Consider the following 17311-nt stretch of genomic DNA (forward strand, 5'->3'; position numbering starts at 1 on the left):
AAAAGAAGCGAGGGAGTCCTTGCTTAGAGGACTTGTTTTTTCCGGCCCTTCCAGCCTTCACCAACTAAAGTGAGTTTATCCAAACATGCAGAGAACGTCTACTTTTCCGGGCTGTTGCTGCTCATTTGTAACATGAGATGTTCTGGGGACATTTAATGTATCTTGGAAGCACAGAGCAAGGTGGTTTTGACCTTTTCCACCCTCTCTCCGTTAGTGGAGCAGAGCATAGCCACAAGAATCCTGCCTACCACTGCTATGGTTGTGCCCTCTTCCCTTTCTCCTTAAATACCGAAGAGGGAAGGCAGTGCCCTCGGAGAGAATCCCGGGGGCAAATGGCTCCCACAGGACTGGGGAACAGCTTCCACCTATCACCTCCTGTGGGTTATTTTTAAACTATTGTCCTGTCCTATGCAGTTTTAGCAATCTGAGGAATGTTCAGCATGCGGGTCAAGGATTAACAGATTTCAAATTTACAAAACTGTATTCTGGTTTCTGTCAGAACCATAAGGGAAAGGAGAAGCAGGAAGCTTGGAGCTGTTTTAAGTCTCCTTCCCCTTTCGCCAGAGTGGGCGGCACAGCAGGCTCAGCCTCTCTCATTCCCCAACAGCTGGGACCACAGTTGTGCAGCGAGGCTCTGGGAGAGAAGCGGCTTCCCTATGCGAAGGGCTAATCACTCCAGCGCGAAAGGGCCTGACTCACTGGGCTGTTTACATCTTTATTTAAGGTCCTGCACTGAAAAGAATGGACTTTTCTTTCAATCCCGGCTCCCCAAACCATGCTATCTTAAAAAGAGAGTGTTCTTTTGTGCTTTGTTTAATGTCCTGGGTACTTAAGTAGTTCCAGAAGTGCACCCGTTTCTGCGTTAGTTCCTGCGTTAGTTCCTGCATTTCTCAATCAAGCCCGTTGGAGAGCATCAGCTTAAGTCATTGCAATGAAAGCAAACGGGAGAGCGCATGATTCACAGAGAAGCACCGTGAGAAAGAGCCTTGATGCGTCCTCTTTTCCTGACCCACATTTAAAACATCTTTTTTACTGTTCCCGAGGGTAGACCCACGGAAGAGGAGACTTGCAGCTTTAGAAATGCCCTCAGAATGAAGTGTGGAGTTGAGTTAAAGTCTCCTGAGGCCTGGTGGTGGTGGAACCTGCAGGCTGGGCGGGCCCTAACTGACTTCTCAGGGTTGTTTTTCCTTCCAGATCCTTTGGTCCTTTACTGTCCTTTTCATCTCTCCATTTCTTCGTTTGGATACTCAAAGAGATCACTGAAAATGGTTTCCCGGTGATTTGAAAAATCTAGGAACTGAGAAACCTTTCTTAGGCAGGAAGCTGGGGATGGCAGGGCTTAGACTTGTGTTCTGGAGAGAGAATGAGTCCAGTCAGTGTATTTTGACCCTCTTGATTTTGAAACTATATATGTAATTCTTTTTACCTCTGTAAGACTAATATCTAATATGGGAAGCATAACCAAACTTTTGATTACCTTCAGGCTCATACTACCTTGGTTCCTGAATGTTAGTGTTTATTTCTAGTCACAGTAGGCTCGCTCACTGATTTAAGGTGGTTATGCTCACAGGACACACTGAGGTAAAATTTTCAGCTGTAACTGTATATTGTTTTGTTAGGTTTTTTTGTTTGTTTTCCTGAGGTGCTTTCCTCTTAGAGATAAGCCATCATTAATTCTCTAGAGCTTTTCTCTACATTCTAACCAGATAGTAGCCACGCACTTTTGCTTCTTCCTTTATAGACTCTATTTCAATTTCTTTCACCTTAGTTCTCTATGCCTTTATTGCTTCATGCACACAACTTACTTTTTTTTGGAGGATTTTATTTATTTGTCACAGAGAGAGAGGGAGGACAAGCAGAGGGAGCAGGAGAGAGAGAAGCAGACTTCCTGCTGAGCAGGGAGCCGGATGCGGGGCTCGATCCCAGAACCCTGGGATCATGACCTGAGCCAAAGGCAGACATTTAACCGACTGAGCCACCAGGGACCCTGCACACCACTTATTTTAACCTAGGAAGAAGCTCTTCAAGACAGCATCCATCCTCATTTGTTTCTACCCTAATGTTCTTCATAAATTCCCATGACACACAAGCCATTTGTAAAGCACCGACCAACTGGTGCTCCTGAAAGAGTTTTCTCAAGCGTCCCACAGCTCGAATATTTTTATGAGTTTCTACTGCTCCAGAGAGGAAGTCCCAACAGTTTCATGTAATTAGCAAGTCTTTCTAACCAAGTCCATCTATTCCCTGGAGAATAAACTCCCAGGTCTCCAGACTGTCCCACTCTTTCTTCCCTAAACACATGGGAACACACTCCTATGCCACCTGTTTGCTTTTTTTTCCCTACATTATGACACCCTTTCTTCTCTGTTCATACTTTATGCTTCCTTCTAGGCATTGGTGACTCTCATTTTTCAGCAAGCCTTCTCTTCACCCAAGCTTTCTGTGTAGTTCTTATATTTCTTTTATGTTGCTATCCAGCCATCTTATCTTCATAGCCATTTTAAAGTGCTTTATATACATTTGTAGTAAAGGATGGAGACATAGATAGATAGATAGATATTAACTTCTTCCCAGAGTGAAGTATGGCAATAGGTCTAGTCAATCAAGAATTCAAGGTTTATTGCAAACTGATGAAATACAGTATTATTATGTACCTTTTCCTACTGATCCATAGGCGGTAATGAGTTCAAATAGGTTACTTTTGTCATGGTTGTGACATGGTTGAATAAAACTAACATTTTCTTTAAAGTTTATTTTATGTTGTGAATGGTGTAATCATATTTGTCATTTGTGTATGTTGTAATTCATATTTGAAATAGATTTGTCCAGTAGAATGTTACTATTCAAATTAATTTAATTTTTTTTGAAGAGTTTGTCTATTTGTTTATTTATTTAACAGATGGAGGTCACAAGGAAGCAGAGAGGCAGGCTAAGTGGAGGGGGGTGGTGGCAGTCAGCAGGCTCCCTGCTGAGCAGAGAGCCCCATGCGGGGCTCGATCCCAGGACACTGGGATCATGACCTGAGCTGAAGACAGAGGCTTTAACCCATTGAGCCACCCAGGCTCCTCTCAAATTAATATAATTTTAAATGGTGCTATAAATGAGTAGCTCATTAATTCATAATATCAGAATTTTATGGAGCACCTACCAAGTGGCTCTGGAGATGAGTAGGCAAACGAAGCAGGTTGCCTTGAATCTGTGTGTTCACACACTCCTTGAGGATAAACAGACATAAGCAATTACTCTGTGGTAAGCAGTACAACAAAGTGTATAGGAAGACTGAGGAGCCCATGAACAGAAGACCCGACTATGGGCTTATCTGGAAAGGCAGTGATTCATCTGAACTGTGTAAAATCAGATTTAATCATTTAGATAGAAATCAGATTTAGACATTTTCTCCTGTATTATCCTAAGAGTGCTCAGCAAACCTATGAAAAGAAAAATATGTCTGAATTGAACTGATAAAACATAGTGGAAAAGGAAGACTTTAAGAGTTGTATAGACCTGTGTTTGTATCTCAGATCTGCCACTTTCTAAATGGGTGACTCCAGATCACCTAGCATCTTTGTAGAAGGGAGACCTTCTTGCAGAATACTTGGAGTCTCAAATAAGAAAATACATGCAAAAAAAAAAAAAAAGAAAAAAAAAGAAAATACATGCAAATCGCATGGCTTGGTATCTAGAAATAAATGATGTCTGCTGGTCTGAGATCCAGGCTGCTGTGCTGGCATTATTACACCTCTGAGTTCTGCCAAGCCTTTCTTTTTCTCCCTCCTTCTCCACTCTGACTACAAAAAGAATCAAGACTCTTCCAAACATTCACTGGCTTTTATAGATTTGGAGCTCCTGGGATTAAAAGATTTCTATCCATATCAGATTTTTTGGTTGCTTAGAAAGTATTGGTGACAGACTTAAGTAAACTTTGGCTCTTTGTTTCTTAGTTCTGTACTAAATTGGATGTCTTTTATTTTGATTTGTCTATTTATCATGGGTGAATGTTCATTTTTAATTAAAAATTATTATAATCCTGGTGATATCAAGATTGATTCTGCTAGCAGGATTGCAGTAAGCAGAAGGATAAGTAAAAGCAAGTTCTCTATATAGCTTAGTATGTGATCTACAGGAGGAAAAGGAAAGGAACTCTAAGAAATCATGACAGCAGAGAATTTGAGTAATAGAGGAAAAGTTGTTTAATTTCTGGCTTTTCATCAAGCATACCAGAGACTTTTTTGCTTTCAAGTTTTTGTAGAAATCAGTGTCACAGCCTGAAAATTATTGATGAGTGTCATTTTACATTGGAGTTATTCACTTATTTCCGCAACTGAGGAAGTGAGAAGTATTTTGTTTTAATGCACACATTAATCCCACAAATGTTTATGGAGCACGCAATCCTTAACCACTCTGGCATTAAGTTCCAGGGACATAAGCAAGAGAGTTTGTCCATCTGTCTTGGTGCATTTGGGCTGCTGGAACAAAATGCCATCCACTATGTAGCTTATACACAACAGAAATTTATTTCTTACAGTTCTGGGGGCTGGAAGTCTGAGATCAGGCTGGTATGGCTAGGTTCTGGTGAAAGCTCTTTTCTGGGTTGCAGACTATCAATTTCCTGTATTCTCAAGCGACAGAATGGGAAGACGCTAGAGAGGTCTCTAGAGCCCTTTTCTAAGGCACTCATCCATTCAGGAGGGCTCCACCCTCATGAGGTATCTGCCTCCTGAAGCCCCCCCCCCAATACCATCATCTCAGGCAGTAGGTTTTCAACCCAGGAATTTGGAGGGGACAAGGACCCTCAGACCATAGAATTATGGTAGAATGGGGTCTGAGCTGTGGAAACCTTCCAATCTGGCACCTGGCCAGTTCAGTCCTTGTGTCTGTGGCAACTTGGGAAATTTTCCTACCCCTTTCTGACATTTAATGGTTAGACACATGGTCTACAGCTGTGATCCAACATTATTTATAATGTAAAGTAATTATTTTACTGTAGTGATTCTAAAAGTACAATCCTCTTTTGAGTGGTTGGAGAGACCAGTCCAGTATAGATAGTCATCTAAATAAATAATTACAAAACAATGCTAAGAAGCCAAAGCAGAAACATAGCAAGATTTGGGTCTGGAGTGATGAGGGAATGTTAGTCAAGACTTCACCGAGGAGATGATATGAGTTGAATCTTGCAGAGTAAGTTTGCCTAGGCTGACTCATGATGGCAAAACCCTCCTTCTAGAAGGAAGCCTGAAGATACACTAGGACATGTTGCACTTATGGGACAACTAGTAGTCCAGTACAGATGGAGAGCATGTTGTTTGTGAGCAAATAGTAGAAACAAGGGTGGATATGGCGCAGGACCTGGCACACAGTGGGCACCATCTAAACATTTCTTGATTGAATGGTTGATAAAGAGGCAGAGATCAGATTGTGGAGATTTTGTATTGCATGAAAAAGAGTTTGGTTGGCCGATGGGCCCCACGGGAAGCAATAAAGTGAAGGAATGTCATGATCCAATTTAAACATTGTGAAGATCACTATGACAGCACTTGCCTGAGGTAGATACTCTGCTCTTGAAAAAATCACTTAAGATGATATTAGGATCTAGCCTAACGTAGTGACAGTGAGTTTGGAAGCGACCCAGGTGATGACTAAGTGAGACTCGTGAAGAAAGGAGGAATCTGGGTTGACTCTCAGATAGCACTTCAAATGTTCAGGAGTATAACTGGAACTGATAACCAAAACACTTGCAGGAAGTAGGACAGGTTTTAAAGAAAGGGGGATTTTGGGGCACCTCGGTGGCTCAGTGCGTTAAGCCTCTGACTTCGGCTCAGGTCATGATCTCGGGGTCCTGGGATTGAGCCCCGCATTGGGCTCTATGCTCAGCAGGGAGCCTGCTTCTCCCTCTCCCTTTCTGCCTACTTGTGATCTTTCTTTGTCAAATAAATAAATAAAATCTTAAAAAAAAAAAAAAGGTGACTTCATTTTAGAAATTCTGAGTTTGGGAAAGTTTTGAGACATCCATGTTGAGGGGTCTAATGGGCACTTAGAAATCCAATGCCAAGGATCATAAGAGTGGCCCAAATTGAGATACAGGTCTGGGAATTACTGACATACAGTGAGATTAAATGTAAGTCAAGCAAAGAAATTGTGTCAAGTAGCATAAAAATAGGGCTGAGGACAGAACCCAGAGGACCAACAAATTTATGAGAAGAATGTACTAAGTAGTACAGTCAAGAAGGAGATTGATAGAGAGTATTCTGGAAGGCAGGAACTATGTAATACATGAGAAGTGTCAAGAAGAAGCATGACATTGACAGTTTCAGGGCATGAGGCATGACGTAATACAAAAAGTAAATTTGACTTTCAGTGATTTGGCAACTAGGAAGTTGCCAATGACTATAGAAAAAGTTCTTTTAGTAGAATGACAGTGTCGGAGTCCAAATTGGCAAAAGGCCAGAAAGTGATGACCTGGAGCCAGAGTTACACTTAACTGGGAACCAAGGAGCAAAAAGAGTACATAATTGCAAGGCAGAGAAAATCCAGGAAGGTTTGGCTTTGTGTTTGTTTATTCATATTAAAGATCGGTGGAATATGAATACATTTATCTGATCACACTCAGTTAACTTCACAGGCTGCCTCTAGCTATTGAGGGTATAAATCACACGTAAAGCAGGAACCTCACAAATCCTGAAGGAAATTTAGATCTCTTTCTCTCTCTCCAGTTGGAATAGCCTCCCACAGGTATAATAAAATCACCTGTGTAATTTACCTTCTCAGCCCTGTGAGAAGTCACCTCCTTGGTGATGTTTTATGACACCATCAATGTATTTCCAAGGGAAGAACACGTGATGTACTTTGGTCACCTAGAAATTCCAAGGATGGCGTTGTCAGGTGGTATGAAACCTCCCTGGGAATTTAAGTGGACATAGCTAGAACCATTTGCATGACTCACATCACAGAGTATATTCTTGTTAATCATCTACTAGTCAATGTGTCCTTTTCCTCATGCTGCTAGTTGGGGATAGGCTCATGAACTTCATGCTTTCTTGTTAATCTTAAAATTTGAAGTTTCACTGCTTCCTCAATGAAAATGTTAAACAAAACAGCTTTAAATTTCTCCCTGAACTTCCATGCAAAAAAACAAAAAACAAAAAACAACAACAAAAAAAACAAGCTCATACAGAACAGTAATTCACATCTGCTGTTGTAAGACGGAAATGTTTGGGACATTCTATTTCCAATGCTACAAAATAGGAAGTATACGTCTATTACAATCACTTACTAATTCTTTGCAAGACCAGACTTGGAGCAGAAAACTATCAATTTTCCACAGGAATCTCTAAGCGTGTGTAGTGAACATCTACACGTTTTCACTCCCTTAGATATTATATTGCTAAACAGACATAGCTGTTTACATAAAGAGAATCATTTCCTTGGGCAGCACATAGAAGATAATCATGTTTTCTCCGTCTCTCTTTTTTTTTTTTTCCCCAATCTTCCTCCAAATCTGCATTTTCTTAGCAAAAATTACTCCTGCTAGCTTGATAACAGAAATACAGGTCAGAAAGCTAGTAAGCAGCAGTTTTCTCCCTCAGTAACATAGTTTGCAGCCAGTGTGCGCACCTCAGAGTATTGTGTATTAAATACAGTGTGGCTCTGAAATCCAAGAGCCTTGAACAAATCCCAGGTCCATCACTTCCAGCTAGCTGTGTGACATTCAGCAGGTCACTTAACCTCTCTGTGCTTGTCTTCTCTGTGGTACAATAGTAGTGCCCACCTCATAAAGTAGTGTGAGTTTTAAATGAAAGAAATGCCGATAAACCACTTGTACCCACACCTGACATAGATAAGTACATCTTCGCTATTATCACTTTTTAGAGCACAGAAAAGGAACTCTATTTTATTTGTTTTCAGAGTTTACTAATATGTTTAATTACTAGAAAATGAGGACATATAATCATTATGATTAAATAAGAGGAAGAGGACTGGTATTTAGGAATGGGGGAAAAGGTTTTACGGCTGAATAAATCTGAATGTGGACTTCCATTCTGACACATGGTGTTGTGTAACTAACCTTGAGCTATTCATTTAACCTTTCTGAGTCCCAATTTCCTCATGTATAAGACAGTTATCTTATATATTTATTATGAAAATAAGAGAATATATGTGAAGGACTTAGTACATAATAAAGACTTAGTAAAAATTAAATGGAAAGATGTTAGGGCTTTTGGTTTTGGGTTTCTTACTATACTTTTTTTTTTTTTAAAGATTTTGTTTATTTATTTGTCAGAGAGAGAGAGCACAAGCAGGGGGAGTGGCTGGCAGAGAGAGAATCAGACTCTCTGCTAAGCAAAGAACCTGATGTGGGACTCAATCTCAGAACCCTGGGACCACGACCCAAACCAAAAGCAGATTCTTAACTGACTGAGCCATCCAGGTGTCCCTTCTGCTGTACTTAAGTAAATTCTTACCACAACACGAAGCTGTATATACAGGAAGGAAGGAAAAAAAGAAGGGAGGGAGGGAGGAAAGAAGGAAGGAAGGAAGGAAAAAAACCAGAGTAGCCATAAAGCAAAGCTTACTCCTTACTTTATCATGTCCGTAAGTTGTTGGGAAAAAAGAAATTCTGGGAATTTTAAAAGAATGTTTGACTGTTTTTTATTACTGTATAGAACAAAATCTTGAAAGTTTGATTCTCATTTGCAGCACACATAGTTCATAGATGTTGAGTTGCAATATCTTTAGTCAGTTTTCTGCTGGATTTGGAGAGAAACTTTAGATAATATATTTATCAATCTAAAACAATAAGCAAAAAACCACAGATACATAAGATGTATTCCCAGATATCAATATTGTTATTTATAAAAATAATGGTTAGTGCCTTTGAAAGGCTATTTTCTTAAGTTTGGCATAATAGAATCTGAATTTCTCAGGCAAATAAGCATCAAAGAACTCCACAGAAAAAGAGTCAGTATTCTCCATTCATAATCAGTTTTCAAGCTTTGTTATTAAAATACTAAAATATCTTCAAAGTCATCATTACCACTGCATGGTTAGAATTCGGTATTGTTGCAACCAACGGAAAACACAACTAACAATGGGGAAATATGCATTTTTCTCACATTTAAAAAAAATCATAAAGAATGTGCTGCTGGTATTAGGTCAGTGGTTCAATACTTTCATCCCCATTGTCTCTGAATCTTTCAGTCTTTCCCTCATGATTGCTTATCTAAGAGTCAAAAGACAACTCTTAGATCAACAGATGGCATGACCAAGCTCATGGCAGAAAAATGGAGTGATTGGCAATTCCAACTGTCTCTCTCTTTCATCAAAAACAAAACCAAAAATCTTCCTAAAAACTCCAAAGACTTCTTAAAAAGTGGGAGGGGTATTTAATTTCCCAGTCCCTAAAATGGAAATGACAAGAGAAAATGGGGGTATGAATGTTGAGTTAGCAAACCATTTTTGACACACCATTAAGAAACTGCTTGTTCCAAAGTCTACAAATTTAGCTAAACAGACCTGCTGCCTACATTAATTTTCCTGCCCTTAGAAGATGCCATTTTCTAATTTTGCTTTCTATATTTCTATATATATATATATATATATTTGCTTTCTATATATTGGTTTCTATATATTTCTATATATTTTGCTTTCTATATATTTCTATATATATTGCTATCTATATATTAGTTCACTCAACATTTTTTCCTAAAATGAATACATGAATTCCCTTAATACTAGATTCGAAATCAGGTGTTAAATAGTTTGGTTTGTTGTTGTCCTATTTTTTCTACCAGGCCTAAAAATTTTCTCTTCAGTCGCAGTTGTGCATTGCTTGGAGTGTGATGGCTTTGCATTGCTGAATCCATAAGTAAATTACTTTACAGATAGAGAGGTAACACACTTGTTTTTATTGTTCAATTCTTTACCTAGTATTTTTGAAATAATCCCCCAAGTATTCTGGAGTCTCACATAATTTCAACATGCAACACTAATTTTTCTTTCCCTTTTAAGAAACCATTAGACCATTAAAACTGTTTAGTGATTCATCCCATTTGGGAACACTGGAGTGACAATTGCTTAGGCTTTCCCCATTTTTTTTCTCGTAGGTGTATCGTTTTTGCCAAGCTACCACCTGGTATTAATATATTTAGAGCCTGCCTTCCTTCCTTCCTTCCTTCCTTCCTCTCTCTCTCTCTCCCTTTCTCTCTCTTTCTTTCTTTCGTTCTGAGAGAAGACGCCAATACAATGGCTACTCTTTATTAAAAAGAAGAAAGTTTACAGCACATTTTGAGTAAGTTAGGTAAAGGCCTACTTGGGCCTACTTGGTGGGGTACCAGCTTGTGACGAACTCCACAGTTAGGGTATCGCTGGGTCTCAACCTTTGTGCAGCCAGAACCACAGGAGATGAGAGCAGTATTTGTCTTCTTCATAGATGCAGCCCACTATTGGCTTGTTGGGGACAGATGGGACAAAATTAGGGTCTTCCTTGGTGTCTAAAGCTGCTTTGGGGGCTAGCATATTGGAAGGGCCCCGTCCTTTCCAAGCAGTCTTCATGGCCTCCCATTTCCAGCCCAGTTATCTGTTCATCATCAGTAGGAACACTCCCTCCACCAGCACAGCAGCCACTCCATTGCGACTGCAGGCTCTCAGGGCCCTCCTGACCAGCGCTCCCACTCCACAGGTGAACCTTGAAGCTATCACACCCACCACTAGAGGAATTGTTTGTTAATCAGTGGGGTTCCAGGCACGAATAGTGGGTATGTTCAGCCCCAAATGCATGCAACGAGGAATTCATTCTTTGTGGTTATTTAAAAATCATTAATAAGACTGATTAAAACTGGCTAAAGCTCTACTGTGGGCTGGCAGTTCTAGACAGTGTGTGATAAAGGAGGCTTTCCCATCTGTCAGGGGCAAATTGCTGGGATTCTGCCGCCTCGCTTTTGGTATAGGCACTACTTCATGAGTCAGATTTTTCCCTTTCAACAAAAGTGATATAATAATAGAAAATAAATATTTAAATAATTTATTTAAATAAATAATATAAAATAAATATTTCATAAAAGATGAACTATTGCAGCCTGAAATATTTCATGCAGCTGAAGATTCTGGACATTTTTACCCGGTTTTATCACTTTGATTACAATCATGGCATCATTGCTTGTTTGAAAACAAAAGGTGAACAGAGAAATGAGCAACAGTTACACTAAATGATAATTGGACAGAAAGTTCAAGTGTAGCAAAAAGTAGAATTTGACTATTCTCTGCAGAATATTTCTTCCATACGATTCTTTTCCCAAACGGGTGAAAAAGAAAACCCAAAACCAAACTTTTATTGATTACAGTGTCTCTTATATCAAGGTGGCTATCTCCAACTTCACGTGTCTATTTGGTGTGGGGCTAAATATGGAGTATTAGAGGGGAAGGGCAGCATAAGGCAAAGCCTTTTCCTTCAAATAATTGTGTAGTGTGGATTTGATTCTGTAAAAATGTGAAGTCCCCATCATAAAATGCTTGCCAGCCTTTCCGCCTTTGTTTTCCCTTTATATTGAGGGTTTTTTTTTTTTTTTTTTTTAAGTAACCGGGTGGGGTGATAGAAATTCCTCAAATTCACTGTGATCCTTTGTTTCTCCAGGCATTTTCGGACAGAAGCTGGAGGACACTGTCCGTTATGAGAAGAGATACGGGAATCGTCTGGCCCCAATGTTGGTGGAGCAGTGTGTGGACTTTATCCGACAAAGGGGGCTGAAAGAAGAGGGTCTCTTCCGGCTGCCAGGCCAGGCTAACCTCGTTAAGGAGCTCCAGGATGCCTTTGACTGTGGAGAGAAGCCGTCATTTGACAGGTAGAGTTCAAGATCTCACTAATCATTCTGCCCTGAGAAATCCAGATTGAATAGAAAGAATGTAGCGAGCTGAGACCACAGAACCTTAATGTATGTTATAATGGTTTGAGAATACAGATTATATAGCCACACACAAGGGTGGATAGTGTTTACTAATTTAGAGTAAAAAATTTAACACCTGAGATGTCCTTCTCCTCGATACTTTTTGTTCCTCTGAAAACATGATCGTTTATTCATTTGCTTTGGTCCTAATTTAATACCATGTTAACCTTTTGCATCAGAAAAGTGAACTTTTAAATTAGGAGTCTTCTGTTCAGTGTTTTTTTTTCCTAATTCTTTCAGCTAAGAGATAGTAAAAGTATTAATAAGCAGAGATTGGGATTAGGCAATGGAATTAGAATAACTGTTTTTAATAATAATAATTATAAAAGCATTGTATTTTTAAATATATAGTTTTGCCTTCATCTAGAGTAGATTTACAAGTGAACAAGCAGTATAGCATGATGAAATTCAGGGAATAATGGAAGTTCCAGGAAAGAGCATATAAACAAACATCCATAATTCCACTAATTAAGAGTTAAATACTTATAGTAATATTTTGTAAGTTACCTCCTTCTCTTCACGTTTTTAATTAGTTGAAAATAATATTTTTTATCCTAATATTATCAATTTAGCATAATGTAGCAGGTATTTTTCATATTAATATTTGAAATACCCCAATATTACAATATATTTTAACTGAATATTTAATGGTTGGTAACCTCCATAAGCATGATTTTCATATCTAATATTTCACTCTGTAAGTATATAGTTTCATAACTATTTCAACAGTTGGGACATTTATGTCATCACGTTTATCACTACATAAATAATGTTGTGGAGGATAACAATTTACATAAATATTTTCTATTTTTGGATTTTTTCCTTGGGAGAGATTCTCAGTATTGGTGTTGTGGATAAGAACTATCTTGTTCTTGAAAATTGAAAGTTACATACTAAGTATTTTTCTCTTTGAAAACATAGAATTAGTACATGGATAGACACAGATCTATGGAACAGACAGACAAGAAGACACTTGAATACGTGCTACAAGACAAAGGAAGCATTTTGGGGAATATGGGCTTTTGCTGATAATCCAAGAAATGCACAATAAATCATTTAATGCCCTCCCAGTAGTCACATTAACAAAATCTTGAGCAATGGCAATATTCAATGCTGGCAAGGTATGTTAAGGTAGGCACCCTGGTGGTGAGAATGCAAATGATTATAATCTTTCTAAAGAAATTTAGTAACATATTTCAAGACTATTTTAGCAGGAAATTCTCATTCTAGAAAAAAACCAGATCTGTGGAAAACAACTGAAGTGCAAAGTTGCTTATTATAATCTTTATGAAGTAAAAAATGAACACTAGTCTATTATCTCTAGCAGTGGAGTATGGTTAATTAAATAATAGTGCATTAATATAATAAAATGTTATGCAGTTATTAAAATTTTGGAAAAATACTGAATGGAAAAGTAAGATATGATCAATTAAATTGATTAAAATCCTACCTGTTTATAAAAGGTATTACGGACAGTTTATAGGCATTCATAATTTATCTCTGAAAGATAAAAATTAAATGTGGAGGCAAAGAAATGAACTCAAAACCAAGGTTGGAGAGCAAATTTCAAAAATACAGCTACTTGGGGCGCCTGGGTGGCTCGGTGCGTTAAAGCCTCTGCCTTTGGCTCAGGTCATGATCCCAGAACCCTGGGATCAGAGCCCTGAGTCTGTCCAGCTCTCTGCTCAGCAGGCGGCCTGCTTCCCTTCCTCTCTGTCTGCCTGCCTCTCTGCCTACTTGTGATCTCTGTCAAATAAAAAAATACAATCTTTAAAAAAAAAAAAATACAGCTATCCTTTGGCAGGGGAGCCCCATATCTTATTCCGTACTTTGAAAAAGAAAACCTAAACAGTAGTTGTAAATTCAGGCCTGTTCACAGGATATACACAATGGTTTATCTAAAAGAAATGTAATTTTTGATTTTTTAAAATTCTTTCAATTTCCAAAATTAAAAGAAATTTGTCAGTGGGATCCTCATAATAAAATATCATATAATGGGATAAACATCACCTTCTACAATGAACTTCATGTGACATCGATACGTTCCAAAGGCTTTTTTTCCTTATATATAGCCTATTCTTTTTTTTTTTTTTTAAAGATTTTATGTATTTATTTGACAGAGAGAGATCACAAGTAGACAGAGAGGCAGGAAGAGAGAGAGAGAGGAGGAAGCAGGCTCCCTGCTGAGCAGAGAGCCCAATGCTGGACTCGATCCCAGGACCCTGAGATCATGACCCGAGCCGAAGGCAGCGGCTTAACCCACTGAGCCACCCAGGCGCCCCCATTTGATTCTTATAACAAGAATCTCACTAATATGAGAGAAGGGAGGGATATTTTATAAGTTTTAAGATCCTATAAAAAAAGATATGTCCTGTAAACAGTTATCTCCAAATCATGTTCTTAATAACTGAGCTGACAATGAAATAGTGTGTAATCTTTATAGAAAATATTATCTTACTTGTAAAAAAGTATATATTTTCTTTTATATGAAGTACATTAGTGCATAAATAGATTGAAGAAAATGTAACAAAAGATAAACATTGATTTTGTGGAAAACTAGTGATTATTTTTAATATTGTGATTCTATAAGCATCCATAACTTCTTTAATCAGAAATTTAATCTGACAGATCTTTTAATTACCTGATCATTTCATGCTACATAAAAATCTCCTTATCTTTTAATTTCTAAAGAGTAATTACAGAAGATACCTGTCAACTAGAAAACCTATGGAAAAGAATTGGAGAATATTTAAATGTTAGCACAATATGGTAATGCTGCTAGCATCCTGTGAAGAAAAGGAGAGTGTCCTTCATTTGCTCAGTCATTCAGTGTTTCAGATTTCTACACCTGTGTAAGAAACCATGCCAGAAATTTGTGACCTAAGTAATAACAACCGGTTATTGCTTATGGTTTTGCAGTTTGAGCAGGAGTTGGCCAGGATGGGCTCCTTTCTCCTGCACATAAAGTTGATTCATGAGATCAGTTAGGTCTAAAGAATCCAGGATGGTTTTATTCAGATGTCCTGAGCCTTGTCCGAGATGGCAGACATGGCTGGAGGCTGCTTGGACCTTGTTTGGCTTCTCTCCTCCTTCCCTTCCCTCCTCTCACATGCCCTCCCCCTGCCTGCTACCCCTTCCCTCCCCTTCCCCCTCCACGCCACCTCTCTATGAATCTAACATCTCAAATAGCTGCTCTGCGCATGGCCTTTATCTCTAGCAGATTAGTCAGACTTAGTGACATGATACCTCAGGGTTCCAAGAAAATGAAGATGTCGGGGCACCTGGGTGGCTCAGTGGATTGAGCCGCTGCCTTCGGCTTGGGTCATGATCTCAGTGTCCTGGGATCGAGCCCCGCATCGGGCCCTCTGCTCAGCGGGGAGCCTGCTTCCCCCTCTGTCTCTGCCTGCCTCTCTGCCTACTTGTGATCTCTCTCTCTGTCAAATAAAATAAATAAAATCTTTAAAAAAAAAAAAGAAAGAAAATGAAGATGTCAGTTTGTAAGCCTCACAAGTCCTAGGTCCAGAGGACAGTATGATTTCCGGTGCAGTCTGTTGGTCAAAGCAAGTCACCAGACAGGCCAGCCTACATTTATGGATAAGGGAAATAAACTCTGCCCCTTGGTGGAAAGAGGGGCAAACACTTAAAGAGGAGGAAAATTTGTGATTGGCTATTTTTAGAGAAAATCACCACAGCTGTAAAGTCTTGAAATCAAGTTGAGTAAATCCCTTAACTTAGTTCCTGCTCAAGATTGTTTTGCCTGTTCTAGGTCATTTACTTCTCCAGTTAAAAAAATATATATATATTTGGCATATGCTTGTCAATTTGTACCAAAAAGTCTATGAGGATTTTGATTGAAATTTCATGGACTCCAGAAATCAACTAGGAGAAAACTGACATCTTAGAAATATGAAAGCTTCTGATCTGCGAACATGGCCCATCTCTCCATTTCATTAGGATTTTCTACATTTCAGCAACATTTGTATTTTTCAATGTTCAGATCTTGCTCCATTTTGTTAAATTTATCCTTAACTATTACTATTTACAGATGGCTCCTGTAAATAGTATTGCTTTTAATATTTAATTTTCTAATTGCTCTCTGTTCTATTATCTGAATACAGTTGATTTTTTTTTTTTTTTATCTAGATCTTTGGTCCTACAGACTTGGCACGTTCATTTATTAGTGCTAACAAGACTTCTGTAGTTCCCTTCAGATTAGTCTAATCTAACCTTGTTCATTGTACATAGCGTGAGTTTTGTTTCTTCCTTTTCAATATATAAGCCTCTTTTTTGTTTTTCTTGCCTGTTGGTACTTGCTAAGAACTTGTCTACCATAGTAGTGAGTAGACATACTTCTCTTGTAGGTAGAGGGAGGTTTTCAGTCTTTCACTGCTGTAGGTGTGATGGTATATAGGTTTTCTGTAGATGACCTTTATGAGGTCAGAAAATGTCCTTTTATTTCTAGTTTGCCGACATTCTCAATAATGAATGAGAATTAAATTTTATAGAATTTCTTTCTCTCTTCATTTATTGCAGAAATTATCTGATCCTTCCCTTTTGTGATGTTAATGTCCTGAATTACATTATTCTATTTTCAAATGTCAAACCAACTTTATGGTGCTAGGATAAGCCATTTTTGCTTGTGATGCATTACTCTTTTTATATCTTATTGTATCTGACTTACAAATAATTTGGTAAGGATTTGGGGACCTATCTTCATCAAGGGTATTGACCTATAGATTTCTTACAGTATCTTCAACTAGTTTCGTTATCAGAGAAATTCTGGCCCCCCTATTAGTTGTCCCCTCTACCTCTATTTTTCTGAAAAAGTAGGTATATTTTATATCATTTCCCTCCATAAATCCTTGGTAAAATTTACCGGTGATTTCTTCTAGTCCTGAAGTTATCCTCATGGGGAAGTTTCTGGAAATGGCTTTGCTAATTCTTCTTGTGTCAGTTTTGTTAATTTGTCTCTTTTATGACATTTTCTTGTTCTATATAACTTTCCAAATTTATTATCACAAAGTTGTTTATAATATTCTCTTTTTTTGTAATGTCTGTAGACTCTTTAGTGAAGTCCTCTCCTTTACTTTTGATATCACAAAAGTAATCATATTACATCATTTTTTTTTAAAGATTTTATTTATTTATTTGACAGAGAGAGATCTCAAGTAGGCAGAGAGGCAGGCAGAGAGAGAGGGGGAAGCAGGCTTCCCGCTGAGTGGAGAGCCAAATGCCGGGCTCCATCCCAGCACCCTGGGATCATGACCCGAGCCAAAGGCAGAGGCTTAATCCACTGAGCCACCCAGGTGCCCCACATCATTTTTTTCTTAATCAGGTCATTTATGTGTTATCAATTTCATTATACCTTAAAAAGA

The 17311-nt window shown here is 38.4% G+C and overlaps 1 protein-coding gene across 8 annotated transcripts in view; it reads left to right on the forward strand.

The window, feature by feature from the left end:
* The window catches only part of ARHGAP24 (Rho GTPase activating protein 24), a 509415-nt gene that overhangs the window by 440874 nt on the left and 51230 nt on the right, over window positions 1–17311 (forward strand). For all 8 annotated transcript variants that reach the window (XM_032332776.1, XM_032332774.1, XM_032332777.1 and 5 more), the window contains one exon: window positions 11627–11834. In XM_032332776.1, coding sequence (XP_032188667.1) covers window positions 11627–11834 — 208 coding nt within the window. The remainder of the gene's footprint in view (window positions 1–11626; window positions 11835–17311) is intronic.

The sequence above is a fragment of the Mustela erminea genome, chromosome 2 (genome assembly GCF_009829155.1).
Source record: "Mustela erminea isolate mMusErm1 chromosome 2, mMusErm1.Pri, whole genome shotgun sequence".
NCBI lineage: Eukaryota > Metazoa > Chordata > Mammalia > Carnivora > Mustelidae > Mustela > Mustela erminea.